The sequence below is a fragment of the Centroberyx gerrardi genome, chromosome 16 (genome assembly GCF_048128805.1).
Source record: "Centroberyx gerrardi isolate f3 chromosome 16, fCenGer3.hap1.cur.20231027, whole genome shotgun sequence".
Classification (NCBI taxonomy): domain Eukaryota; kingdom Metazoa; phylum Chordata; class Actinopteri; order Beryciformes; family Berycidae; genus Centroberyx; species Centroberyx gerrardi.
The window spans coordinates 20,688,115-20,702,510 of NC_136012.1; the positions used below are offsets into that span (position 1 = coordinate 20,688,115).

A 14,396-nucleotide genomic window follows, 5' to 3' on the forward strand; every position below is an offset into this window, starting at 1 on the left:
GGACGAGGAAAGACGCGGTTAGAATCGCAGAAGTGAGCACGGGCTTCCCATAAACTGAAATGAGGGGGACGGTGCCGCTTCACATTATGGACTGTACCACCTACACTGCAGGGGGGGTGGGATGACTGAATATAATAAATATCATTACGCCACGTACCGAAAAAAAATGCTTGAATAATTTATTTTGCTGAGGCTATACAAAAGACAAAGTGGTGGATTTTAAGAGGCATGGGGAATACTGATTAAAGATATAAATAGATTTATGAAGCCAACCAATATATTGTTCGTTGGTGAGCCCCCCCCTCCACACACACACACACAAACACACACACACACACACACACACACACACACACACACACACTGCAGTCGTTGTAGACGGATTGAGGAAATAACAATAGTACACTGTTTAGCCTGTCTTGTGGGTAGGAGTAGGCCTATCACAATTGAGTCATTTTTGGTAAAATATTATTAAATATCTGATATTATGTTTAACACACACCACAAAAGTACAGGGTTTTTTTGTTCATTTGAGGGTTTTTACTATTGTTTGTGTTAGTGTTGTTGTTGTTGTTGTTGTTGTTGTTTTAACATTTATTATAGCTTTTATTAGATACATGGAAAGCCACCAGTGACATACAGGAACTGACACACAGGACAAAGACTAGACTTTAGACATGTTATCTAACATGTACTTATGCAGTGATAAATAAAAATGAACAACAAAATGAACAACATTGTTTCCAGGATTCACATATGCTTTAATTTCTATTAAAAGATCCTTCTTGTCACTTACATCTGCCTGATATTATATAATGTACACTGAGTTTGGAGGTGGCTTTGTCCTCCACAACACCCATACGCCCCTGCTAACATGAGAACAGAGAGGACTGCTGCAGGATGCAGGAAGGGGAGTAGGTAGTCAGTAGGTGTAAATACCAGTAAATCACGTTAAGCAAATAAATGATATGATCGAGGGTGTGCTGATAATTTGAAAAGCCAGGAGTGATTTGCAAATCAGTGTCCATGTGAGCAGGGAGGTTGACCACAGGGAAGTAGCTGCTGTGCATGGATCTAGTCTCTAAGGACCAGTATCATTTTCCAGAGTAGGCCTACCTTCTGTATTGTGTATATATTCCTTAAGGTGCTAACAAAACAAAAACAACATTTAGATCATCGCTCCATTTTACATTTTAGGGCCTTATCCAGAGCAACTTACAGTGAGTGAGCAGGTAGGCCAGTTTCTTCTTCATGGACATTTGGCCTATTCATATTAGGGCCCCTCTCCTTTTGTTCAACACCATGCAGACTAACTAATCATGTTAAGCTTACTATGTAATCCTCTCTGTAACAACGTGCTTCAACTGTGGAGCAAACTACATTCACAAAGATGTCAATAATCAAGTAGTTTTCTATAGTTTTTCAGACAGCTACTGACCACAACAATGTAATTAAGCTTGCTAGACACTCGTTGTAGTATCAGTCACTGTGTTATTATGTGATTATTGTCTAGAGACAAGCTCAGTAGAAGATCTAATCCAGGGTGACTTACTGTTTCCTTTAAATCCCTCATCAGCATGGAGCTCTAGCATGTACACTCAGCCACAAGAACACAGAGGAAATACACAAGCAATATCCATGCAAATACAAAGAAGAAATAAAGCAGCAACAGTGCCAGCTCTTCTGCAACTCCTTGGCTGTTGAACCCACAGTAAATCAAACTGCTCTCCCACTGCAGCTGAGATGCAAATCATACTAGTGGAGGCAACATTTGTACAGCAGCAGCACCACTGCAGTTGTCTGAGAGAACTGCAGTGTTACAGACACACCACAGTTGTCTGATGTGTATATTGCACTGGCAGTAATTTTCATCATGGTAATGCTCACGTCCTTAGCTGTGTTCATGTCTTTTTAAGATTTTAATGCAGACTCATTGCACATTCTCTGGTTCTCTCAGCATAACATCCTTCATTAGGACTGATTCAGTGAACTGTTATTATCTTGATTCCTACTTCTTATAAAATTACAATATATGTACTGTTGTGGGGATTAGGGGAAAGACTAATTTATGCCCTTGGTCTATGGAAAGGCATAAAACAGTTTTTGTAGGCTGTGGTCGGTGTGTGTGAGCAGTGCAGCAGAAGCAGACAAATTTAGCATCAGAAGACAAATCAGTGTTCGCATCTCCTTGGGCTTCAAGAGATTCAGGTACATTCAGACTAATAATATATCAGTGTTTTCCTGTTTTTTGAAACATTAAATGCAATTGCTACAGTATCAATAGCCTAGAACCTGGAAGATTCAGGCACTCAGGAGCTGCAGATCAGGTAAATCCAAAAATAAGAAATGAACACTTGAACATCTATACTTAACTACGCCTCCTCTCCAGTGCCTGCTAGAGACGGATCTTTTCCAAAGATTTCCTTTCTTTCCTTCTCTCCACCTAATTCAACATCAGCACGCCACCACAGGGATTTGGGTCTGTAGCTCCCAAGGTTGCTAGGCAACAGTGACAAGAAGCCTGCCTCTCCGATTATGTGTGCGATGTTTTTGTGTTTCAGAGCATATCAGTCTAAATAATGACTCACTCATCCACCCATCTAAACCTCTACCCCTGCCAAAATCTGTGTCGATTACAAGCTGCATGCATGATTTTATCAGAGGTTTTTTTGTTTGTTTTATCAGAGTGACCTAAAAAGATTTCACTGATACTCCCTGGCACCGCCTTTGTTCTTTGATAAGCTATTTAACTGTAAATATAAATTTCTGCTGACTGTGACACAAAGGCGAATAAAAGAGGCAACAACGCTTTAGCACAAATCAGTTGATGCTACTTTAGAATCAGGTCCTTTTGGTTGTTGTTGTTGTATTTTTGTGTTTCAGATTAGACATTAATAACAAAATAAGTTTCATGGTGCATTTTATTATTCTAAAAACAAATCTATTGAAAAACATAATTTATGATCAATTTTCATATCTAATTCTAACGGCTTATGTCAAAATTCATGTTATAATAGGAATTTAAGCTTAATATTACTTGATAACAAAAAAAAATAAAAAATCACAGCCTTTAGTATCTTGCAGCATGGAAGATGGGATGAGAGGACTTAGTCCCTAAATCATTTTTTGCCTCATTAACCAAGAAAAGCTGCTTAGAGAGGGATAGTTTTGATAGAGTTTGGGACCAGACAGTATTGAGAATCATCAGAGCCACCACTGCCTGTTTTCTGTCTTCCATGATGTTGAATGAGAATATTGTCAGAGATTCTAGATAAAAACTGATAGCATAAATAAGGAGCAAAAATCTTATCCAAGCAATGAGTGTTGATGCTTTTCTGTGAAGTAAAACAGAGTCCATTGTGTTTTAGCTGGATCATTCTTATGGTATTACTGCTCATGCCATTGCACTAGCAGTTTTTCCTGCCTCCAGCTATATGTCCAAGGGTCCAGCGCTCTGACAGATCAGGAGGCTGCTGCTGTCCTCAGGCGAAGACAGCGGAGCAGCACTCATCTAACCGGTCAAATCACTGTGCTTCATCGATGAAGAGGGATCCTCTTTCTCTACCAAACCGGATAAATGTCAGCTCTATGTCAGTGCACCATGGACTGACCTGTATCACAAAGATGTTAACACGTGGCATTTCTTTATTCCATGCCTATGCAAATAAATTCTCATTTGAAGCATTTGATTTGTTCTTCGTTAGATGCTGTTTCTAATTTCACAGACGTCTCCATCATCAGATTAAAGAGACACACAGTACATGCCAGGAACTGAGCTGAACTACTATAAAAGACACATGATCTGGAAAGTCTTAAAGCCTAGAAGACCTTTAAGGCTGATCATTAGTTTTCACAGCAGGAATCAACAACATGATGATATGAGCATCTGGCTGCAATCCTTTTGAAGCTAAGTTCAGTTTGTGAATTGGACGGCTCTTTTTGGGCTCCACTCCTCCTTCTCCTTCTCACTCGGCTCGAAAGATTTTGTCATTATGGCAGATTGATCACCGATGCAGCCGTCAGCCCTGTAGCTGCATTCTTCATCCCTCGTCTATGGCTCTTCAGGGAGTGATAGGGCAGCGTGACATTTAGCTGTAATTGAATTGCAGTCTGCCCCCTTGTGGATGTTGATCTGCAGTCAGGGAGGGTGAGGTGGTTTGATGCTCAACTAATCACAGATGGTGAGTCACTGTGGAGCCATTTCATTCCTGTTGCCTAAACCCTGTTCAAGAGGGTTGAATAATCTTGTCAGTCTTGTAAAAAAATGGTCTATGAGCCTTTTTGCAACAGTTCTCCCCTGGTATCAAAAGCTAGCAAAGACACTGAATACCATTTTTCACGGACCCATCTTAGACAAAAAACAATGTACAGCAGATCAGTCACATTATGAAATGCTCATAACGATCATAGCAGCATTGTAGGAGTACATCTGCCTATTTAAGCCACACAAAATTAAAAACATTTGTCACCCTGTCAGCTGGACTGTTTTTTTTCTACTCAGTTGCAGCAGAGCAGACTTGAGAAACGGCAATGAAATTAAAGAGCGTTAACCAAGCCATTATCTTTTCAAATGGCTTTTTTAATAGCAGTTGAGATGGCTGGTGAAGCTACATTAGCACTGCTGATGAAGAGGGCTGAGAGATAAGCTCTTTAGGTCAAATTGACTATCACCAGCACACTGGCCTCTTGTCTGAACATGCTAAAGTGAGATAAAATGGCTTCTTGGCTCAGCATGGTGTGGGTGTGTCTCACTGAGGTCTATAGATAACAGCGTGTCCTGGCTTTACAGGATGCCAAACAACATTACACAACACAGTGAGCTTATTTTCATGTTTTATCTTAACTCATCTACTGCCATTGTATTTCTCCTCATGTGAAGCCATTTGTTGGCCAGGTTTGCACTGTAGCTGAGGGGCAGTGACGGGATGTACGGGGGAAGGATGCTGATTGAGCAACTGCTGCTCCAGGAATAAATGTGTAATGCCACTTAAACTGATAATAAAAATGATATATGGTTGCACAAAAACCAAGATGTTCTGGTCACTAATATACTATAATAATCGTTATAGGGTTCAACCGAAATGGGTTTTTGAAAGCTGACATCAATATTAATTATTATCTTGTCTAATATTCTTTATCATGGAAGTATTCAGTCTTTCCCTGCAGAACTTTATTCTTGTCAGGGTGGAAAAGTCATGTGACACTAAAACTCTCCATTGAAAGACTAATGAAATTCTTTCAAGGCAGGGTGACCCACCGCGCCTATTCAGTGGTAGGGACTTAAAATGCCGAGTTAATCCATGAAAAATTAAATGAAGAAATAGAATGTGCAAAAAAAAATCAAATTTCATTGCAGGTTCTACAGACTGTTATGATGTAGCTGTGGTCAGGAAGGAACCTCCATCTTACTGGCAGTGGACAACATGATATTGATAGAATATTGGTCCAATAGATCGGCAAACCAATATATCAGTTTAACCCTAATTCAGTTATTTATTTAGCCTCTATTAGACAGTTCCAAGTAGACAGAGACAGGAAAGATTGGGAGAGAGAAAGGGATGACATGCGACAAAGGTCCTGGGCCGGCTTCAAACCCAGAATGTTGCATTTATATGGTGCTCGTCTTTAACCACTGAGCCACCAGACGCCCCACTTTACCCTTAATTTCTATATCACTTTTGACAGCACAGTTTCAAAGTGCTTTACAAAGGACTGAATAAAAACTTAAAGATAAGATCAACAGTAAAAGCAAGAAGGAATGCAAGTAAAGCAAGAAACATAAATGTAAAACATGAAGAGGAAAGTCAAGGACGACTAAAGATTAAAGATCATTACATAAAAGCAACTCTACAAAAGTGAGTTCTAAGAAGTGATGTAAAAGATGATGCTGATGTAGTCATCCTAAACTCCTCAGGCAGCTTATTCCAAAGTCTAGGAGCTCTGATGGTACCTAACTCTTTAATATTGGCCCTTAGTGGCAATAATACACAATGACCCCTTACAAGCCATATGGTAATAGCTGCTGTAATATCCTTATAATAAAAGAGAGTTTAAAAGGAGAGTTAAGGTCACTTTGGATCAATAGAACTTGGCACTGTAGCCAAGCCCATACTATTACAGCCTCAAGATGCCAATAAATCTTAGTTTGACACATTAGACTTTCTCCGCTGGGTTTGAGGCGACGTGGACAGGTGAAGGCAGGGTGGAGGGGGGGTGGAGGGGGGGTCGGGGCCCGCGCTTACCCGAGAGGCCAAACTTCGGCACTCAAACAGAGTGGTGTTGTCACCACTATAAGCTGACGTGTCACATTTCCTGCGAGCCGCTTCATCACCCGTGACACAAAAAACTGTCCGACGGACACGCTGTTGTATTGTGTAACTGTGACACATTATATGGTCTGGTCCACTTCTGCTGTGTTAGGGCGCCCAGTGAACACCTGCGCTGCCACCCTGCACCCACCCTGTTGGGTGTAACGGCAGCGTGCAAAGGGAGGGAGGTGCATACTAGACCAATGGAGACAAAGGCTGGATGTCCCCTTATGTCATTCATTCACGTGTGTGGTATGTGCAAGATGTCGCAGCACGCTTCTGAGAGGGAACACTTAACACACAATGCTGAGCAACAAAGCTGGACACCAAAAAACCTGCTGGTCCAGATAATCTGGAACCATACTTTTTAAAACTTGCAGCTGACTCTATTGCTAAACCCTTATCAAGTATCTTTAATCTCACTCTCACTCAAAATGTCATCCCAAAAATGTGGAAATCTGCCCATGTTCTCCCTCTGTTAAAAGGGGGGGACCCTACACCACTAAACAATTATAGGCCTATTTCCAACTTAACCGTCTTGTCGAAGGTCCTTGAAGGATTGGTAAGTGATCAACTGAAGGACTTCCTGAGCGCTAATAATATCCTTTCATTGTACCAGTCTGGCTTCAGGAAACAGCACAGTACCATCACGGCATCCTTAAAGGTTGTTAACGATATAATTGAGTCACTGGATCACAAAAAAACTTGTGCCGCTCTTTTTATCGATCTTTCTAAGGCCTTCGATACAGTTGACCACCTTATCCTGAAGCAACGGCTGCTCAATATTGGGTTGTCTGAGCAGGCTGTTGGCTGGTTTGAAAATTACCTCTCTGAAAGGACACAATGTGTCAAATTTGATGGCACTTCCTCCAGTGTACTAGATGTTGCGTCAGGGGTCCCCCAAGGTTCTGTCTTGGGTCCACTTTTGTTTACAATCTATATTAACAACCTGGGTCAAAATATTCCTAATGCACAGTTTCATTTTTATGCCGACGATACTGTCATTTACTGCTGTGGTGCCACCCTTGCTCAATCACTTGAGTATTTGCAGTCTGCTTTTGGTATTGTAGAGTCACGGTTGTTTGATCTGAAACTTGTGTTGAATGCTGCAAAAACTAAACTGATGTTGTTTTCTAATGCCAGGAAGACATTAGCTTCTCTTCCTAACATTGTAACCTTACAGGGCCGTCAGATTGAATTAGTGTCTCAATACAAGTATCTAGGCATTTTAATTGATGATCGTTTAACTTTTAAACTTCACATTGAAAACTTAGTAAAGAAACTAAAGCTTAAGCTAGGTTTTTATTTTAGAAACAAATCCTGCTTTTCTTATGCTGCCAGGAAAAAATTGGTTGAGGCTATGTTCCTTCCCTTGCTTGACTATGGTGATCTGTTGTACATGCACGCCTCTGCCCAATGCTTGCATTGGCTGGATACTGTGTACCACAGCGCTCTGAGGTTTGTCACAGGCTGCAAAGCTCTCACTCACCATTGCACTCTATATGCCAGAGTTCAGTGGCCTTCATTGACCTTGCGCAGACTTACTCATTGGTACATATTTATTTATAAGTCCATCCTTGGTCTGCTCCCCTCTTACCTCTGTGGGTATATCTCACTCAAAACTAGTAATTATTGTTTGCGCTCAAATGACACCCTCTTACTGTCCGTCCCTAAGGTTCGCACTGAACTTGGCAAACGGGCCTTTATGTTCTCCGCCCCTGCAGCCTGGAACCACTTGCAGACAGATTTGCAGCTAGATGAGCTGATCCCGATTAGGGCATTCAAAAATGTAGTGAAGGGTTTGGAGGCAAATTCAATTGGAATTTGTAATTGCTTCCTTAGCTAGACCCGTTTCCTCCTGTCTGTCTTTTAGGCATATGACTCTGTGAGTTACTACTGTATGTTTTGTTTTATGTGCTTTTAATCCTTGCTTGTATGTTGTTTGAAAATCTGTATTGCTGCTATCTTGGCCAGGGCTCCCTCGAAAAAGAGATCTTGTAATCTCAATGGGACTCACCTGGTTAAATAAAGGTTAAATAAAATAAAAAAAAACACAGAAAAGACAAGACTTTGCCAGTCTTCTGGATTTGAATGTTGAATAGTTGTAGTATGCTATGGACACTGTATGCATAAAGATTTCCCCACAAATAAAGAACCTGCAGTATTCAAATCTGGGTACTTGCAGAAACTGACAGAATTGTTTCTTTATCTAATTTTTTGTTATTAATGTCTCACACAAGAAGTCCCCTATAACATTAGCCTGTAGGAGAGGAGGTAATATTGTACCTCTTATGAAACTGCACTCTACTGTGAGGGATAATGAAGTTGTTTTTGCCTCACAGCATGAACTATCTTATGCAGCTCTTCTAATCCCAAGAGGGAGGAATGTTTGTTTGTTTGATTCGCCCATATGAAGTCAGGCCATTAAAACTCTTCTGTCAAAGCTTTGGTGAAAACTGTGTAAATTGTGATGAATAATTCAAAGACAACTATCAGTTTACGTGAGATTAGCTTGCTCGGTTGCCATGGCAGAAATGCATGTATTATTTACTGCCTGTGTGACTCTGACTGTAAGGCAGCTTAGGCTCTCAGTCGTTTTTAGCACTGTTCAAACTGTGAGGATTAAACACTGTAGTAATCCATGAGAGAAAAATAGTTTGTCTGGGCTTCTTGTTAAGTTTCCGAATGAGAAGGGAGGGACTGGACAGCAGAGTTGCGGACCATGTAATCTGTCAGTGGATTTCCAATGGAGGAGACCATGTTGACGCCAGGAGAGGAGAAGCCACAGAAGCGGGTGAGGTTCCGCGTGGCCTCTGGGAACAGCGGCCGGGTCCTGAAGGAGATGTTCAAGGATGAGGGGCCTTCGGACTCCCTGGACTCAGATTGCACCAGCAGCTCGGACGCAGACCGGGCCAGCACCCCCTCCACCAGCGGGGACGCAAGCGGACACCTGTATGGCTTCCTGGGCTCGGAGCTGGATGACAGTGAGAGTGAACCTGATGAGCTGCTCATGTACGCGGGGGCCACCAAGGACCGGATGTTCACCACCAAGAGGGTCAACATACTGAGCAAAAACGGAACTGTGAGGGGCGTCAAGCACAAAGTCAGCGCAGGCCAAGCGTTGTTTGAAAACCTTCCCAAATCCAGTGGTGTAAGTATTTGACAGGCTCCAAGTGTATTTCACATTGGTTGCATCAGTGGGGGAAACAACTTGCTAAAATCTGTCTGTGTTGATGAAATTACGTAACTGCTTGTAGGATATCAATGTTCCTTCAAATCACAGTGTTGTCCATATCCTCTGACTTAAGTCTAGTTACAGGTAGAGAGCTGGGCTACATGTAGGCGAATGACTGGGATAAAAGCACACAAAAGAGGACAAGGTCACAGGGCAATTAAAGATTAATGACGCATTTCGTTAAGTGTTTCGAGAGAAGCTAATTAGGTTAATGAATTCTCAGCACTTTGCTTTCTAGTTTCCCTGCGCAAAGATCTGTTTCTTATTCTTAGGTAAAACTTGGTCTGTGTGTGCCAGTGTGAAGCGAATGTAGAGAGTCATAGTGAAGAAAGCATTTCTTTGCATTGTGGTGTTAGGTAAACAAACAGCCTCAACTCAGACTTGATAATGAATCTAATGGGCCTTAAGTGAGATTAGCTCACTTTGAGGGTGAAGTTGATATGCTTATTGGTTTATACTGGTCAAGGAGAAAAGTGGGGTCTAGTCTTACGTAAACACACTACTGGTAATATTACTGTACTAGTGTTGCTACCACTAGTAACACTACTATGTGTCTAGTTTGACACCTTCTTCTGGCATGTTTTTCTCACTGACACGCCTACATACACAGACATGTTTTTGCCACAATCTAGAGCAACCTGTTTCTGGGAAGGATGATTTGATCCATGCATAATTCATCTGAAACACATGGGTAGAAAAAGGAAGAAATACAAGAAACAAATACAAATACAAAAGAAAAACATTAGAATGCAGGTGCTGTATGGAAAGCCGAATAGGTTCATTTCAAATCAAGTCTTGTTTATCTCCCTCTTAGCTGGAGTTGTCACTTGAGTTTGGGCGGATAGTGATCTACACCACAAGCTTCCGCGTGGTGAGGAACACCTTTGAGCGGTGTGAGCTGGTCCGGAAGATCTTCCAGAACCACAGGGTGAAGTTCGTTGAGAAGAACATCGCCCTGGACAGCGAGTACGGAAAGGACTTGGAGGAGCGGTGCAAACGTGTGGGAGAGCCTCCTTCGTTACCAGTCGTGTTCATCGATGGACACTACCTTGGGGTTTGTTCTTATTACTCCTCTCTAATGGTATCTAATGGCCTAAATGCCTTGCTACTGAGAGAGTTTCATGAAATACTGACTCTTGACTTATTTTGCAGGGTGCTGAGAAGATTCTAGATATGAATGAATCAGGAGAGCTTCAAGATCTTCTGACAAAAATCGAGGTAGGTTTTCACAGTGTTTGCCTTTTGAAATCACATCATTAATAATTGATAGCAGTCAAATAGATCATTTTCCTATGAGTCAGGTCGAGTCAACTGCTTGCTTTGACACATTGATGTTTAAAAATTCATATGTTTTCTGTTGGATTTATTGAGCAATCTGCTTTGCAACATGTTAGCATAATGTCATTATAAATTCATAATATATTCACAGTTTTTATTTGTCGAAAGCCAATGAGATGAACACAATGAAAACAGCGGCAGTCATTTCCCCTCTCCAGTCATGGCATCAATAAAACATGAGTGAACTGCCATGTTAAAGATGCATGCACATCAATAAGTGACCATCAATAATGGAAGGCCTGTTATTGATTCTGCTTCCAATACATTTGTTCAAACACACCAACGCTGAGCGCACCCCTCTGTATTCAAACTGAGAGTGTGTGAACTGTTTTATTTCACACAGTAATGTTAGTCATGCAAGCACTGGCCTTTACTCAGACCTTTGCTATAATTTGGAGGTTAGACCTAACAGAAATCTTCATAACAGAATACAAAGCAGTGTGTTGGCATTTAAGTCATGCATTCCAATCACTGCTGGCTATTAAAAAAGTAGGCAGCCCTGAAAGGTCACGCATACACTAATCAGTCTAAAAATGGGCCAGTACAATGGCTGATTGACTGTGTGTGTTTATGTACAAAGAGTTCTACTCCAAAACATTTGCATTTTGTAAAAAACACATTGCTACACTCAAGGAATTAAGTTAATTCATTTAAAAGTACCAGCATTCCCTTGTGTGCTAGATCTTTTGGTGAGAGCAGGTGTCACTTTTTTCTAAATTGGAACATAATTCTTTCTATAATAACATAATCTATAACTATCTATCCATTTCTCCAGAGGGTGCAGCACCCCCACACGTGCCAGACCTGTGGGGGCTTTGCCTTCATCCCATGCCCAATGTGCCATGGCAGCAAGATGTCCGTGTTTCGCAACTGCTTCACGGATTCCTTCAAAGCCCTCAAGTGCACTTCCTGCAACGAGAACGGCCTGCAGCCCTGTCTGAGCTGCAGCCAGTGAGGATGTTCAGTGCCTGACCCAACACCCCTCCCTCCCCAGGACCTTACACAGGGCCCAGCATCGGACTGCTTCAGAGTCAGTGAAATAACGCTCTGCGCACACACACACCATGGCTTTTCTTCCATGGGCATTGTCGATAAAACAGCATTTGTAATAAAATCATTGAATATGATTTGTGGATGTGGTAGTGTTACTATGGGTGCATTTAATCTCCATGATATGTAAATCTGTGAAGACTGATATTTAGGTGTAAAAGTGTTATTTGTTTATGATCTAAAGGAATGACTTGTCTCCTTCTCATATCAAGACAGGATTCTCTGATTAGGTTATGGCAAAAATTTATTGAAAACTGTCCACCGGTCTGTCCAGAGCGGTCAGACTAGTCTCACCTCTGGTGAATTTAAGCTTGTTAGCTAATTAGTAGCGAGGAGGATCCTTCATTAACAATGCTCTCATCACTAATCCCATATCAGACAGAGCTAAGGATACAGAGGGACAGGGCAGAGAGGGAAAGTCAAGGGCTCAGTTTGCAGGCTGTACAAGGCATGAAACTGGAGCTTTGCTCACAGCGGATCACTGAGCATCATTAAAACATTTCACAAAACTAAAAAAAAAGGAAAATATTTAGGATAGTAAGACAAACACACATCTTAAAAGAAATCATGAGAATCAAGTCAATTATAACCACTTTAATAGCACTTTGTATATCACTGCTCTCCAAGCAAACAGACATACAGTGAGATTATCCATACAATATCCACAGGCAGCACAATCCAGTTTCGCTAGTCAGTTCAATAATGTATTGGCTACTAAGGGATTTATACAGTTAGGTTTCCTTTGAATAATTCAAGCCAGGGAGAGAATTTAATCTCTTACAAGGGGAATACTCTCTCCCTTTCAGTTGTCTTTCATCCTAAAAAAACACCAATGCATATCAATGCGTTTCAGAGAAGAAGAAGCATCATCATGCAGATTAGGAGAAAAGCCAGTAATGCACTTTTATGTCAAAGGTACATGCAATACTCTCCAGTTTGTATTTTTTAATGTATGATGTCATTTGTTGGCTGTCATCCAAGGGGTCAAGGAGACGCAGCGCCCAGCAGCAGAGCTCTCTATGCTGTCATAGCCCTGTACAATGCTGCTTGAACATGATTAGACAAGGCAGCACTGTAAAGAGGCTAAAAGCGTAGAGCAGGGTGATGCGTCACTGCCTCCTCATCCTCCATGAAGCCTTTTTCCTGCCATCACACTACCTGGATCGTTCTAGATGTTCCTGCACCTGTGATTGAAACGGCAGCCAAAAGCGAAAAAAAAAAAAAAAAAGGAAAAACACACACATCCAGTGCGTAAAAGCAAATCTACACACGACTGATGATGTTATAAGGCAAGGTTGCCTGCGTTGCAAGTGGGAGGTGATTACATTGTTGCACAAATGCCTGCTTTAATTCACAACCGCACATAATAATGATGGGGGGTTTGGGGTTTTGTTGCCACGGGCTGGTGGTGATGGAGGGGAGGTTGCACCCCAACAGTGCGGGACTACTGCGCCCCCATCTGTGGGCTACTGGAAACAAAACACAGGGTAGAAAAAAAATCAGAATACATCGAAAAATACTTCCAAAAATGCCGTGTCCAAATAGATATTGTCATTAGCAGTAGCTTATAAAATATGCAAATTAATGATATTGAATGCAACGATGTATTATGTAGAAGGCTGCGGAAGCAATGAAGATTTTGTGTTTGGTGATCTCCAGATGTGACAGGCGCGTCTCGACGCATGATGCCATTATAATAATCTACATCAAGAGGTTATGGTAGTTGATTATCAACGTGCACAAAGCGACTCTTTACCTGAGGAGGGGAGACATGAAAGGAAACGAGATGGGCAGTGGCACTGGCACAATTGACTTGGGAATGGCATGACGAGACATGACACTGATATGCGCGCAACACCCAAACGTTAAGACAACATTTAATGGTTAAAAACCTGCAGTGAAGTGTGTCCCCCTTTTTCTCCGTTCTCCAGGCTTGGCGAATAATTATTTCAGTCGAATAAGGTCTAGCGTGGTCCAGCCGCGATGCTGTGCGTAATGTTTTGAACGGTCGGTCAATGCGCAGACTGGTTGGAAATGACTGTTTTTATTGACGTCAGCGTACAGGCTACTGCTCCCCCTCTCTCATCCCTACAACTGCACCATCTAATGGACTTGGGTTTACATTCCAGTCAACCATCAGAGCATCAAACAGGAAACGGCCAACCCTCCCACCTCCAGGCTCGAAAATGTACCTGCGCACCATCCAGATGCATTCATATGGGTGAAAAACCTCCAACAAATCCTTTGAAGTGTCTCCCAAAACCTACAAGGGTCACGCATTCCTCCTTTGGTTCAGCAGTCCAGGCAGGAGGCTCAGGGTTAGGCTCCCAAAACACCACTGACCTCCTGACAATGTGATGAGGCAAGGCAGTAACGTCTTCCATTTAAAACAATTACACACATGAAGGCATGCAGTCAGATAGAGCAAAATGAAAACAAGACAAAAACAGTCCATTTACATCACA

At 41.8% G+C, this 14,396-nt stretch overlaps 1 protein-coding gene across 1 annotated transcript; it reads left to right on the plus strand.

Annotated features, from left to right (window-relative positions):
• Positions 1-9,054: 9,054 nt before the first annotated feature.
• Positions 9,055-11,836, plus strand: grxcr1a (glutaredoxin and cysteine rich domain containing 1 a). The gene is made up of 4 exons (XM_071900390.2): positions 9,055-9,459; positions 10,358-10,597; positions 10,696-10,761; positions 11,657-11,836. The coding sequence occupies exons 1-4, from the start codon at positions 9,055-9,057 to the stop codon at positions 11,834-11,836; spliced, it is 891 nt and encodes a 296-aa protein (XP_071756491.1).
• Positions 11,837-14,396: the final 2,560 nt, after the last annotated feature.

What these genes read in the sequence shown, in the direction of transcription:
- grxcr1a (XM_071900390.2), top strand. Translation starts at nt 9,055, where the DNA reads ATGGAGGAGACCATGTTGACGCCAGGAGAGGAGAAGCCACAGAAGCGG. An exon ending in ACCTTCCCAAATCCAGTGGT is followed by an intron (nt 9,460 to 10,357) that starts GTAAGTATTTGA and finishes TCTCCCTCTTAG; the next exon opens with CTGGAGTTGTCACTTGAGTT. An exon ending in TCGATGGACACTACCTTGGG is followed by an intron (nt 10,598 to 10,695) that starts GTTTGTTCTTAT and finishes CTTATTTTGCAG; the next exon opens with GGTGCTGAGAAGATTCTAGA.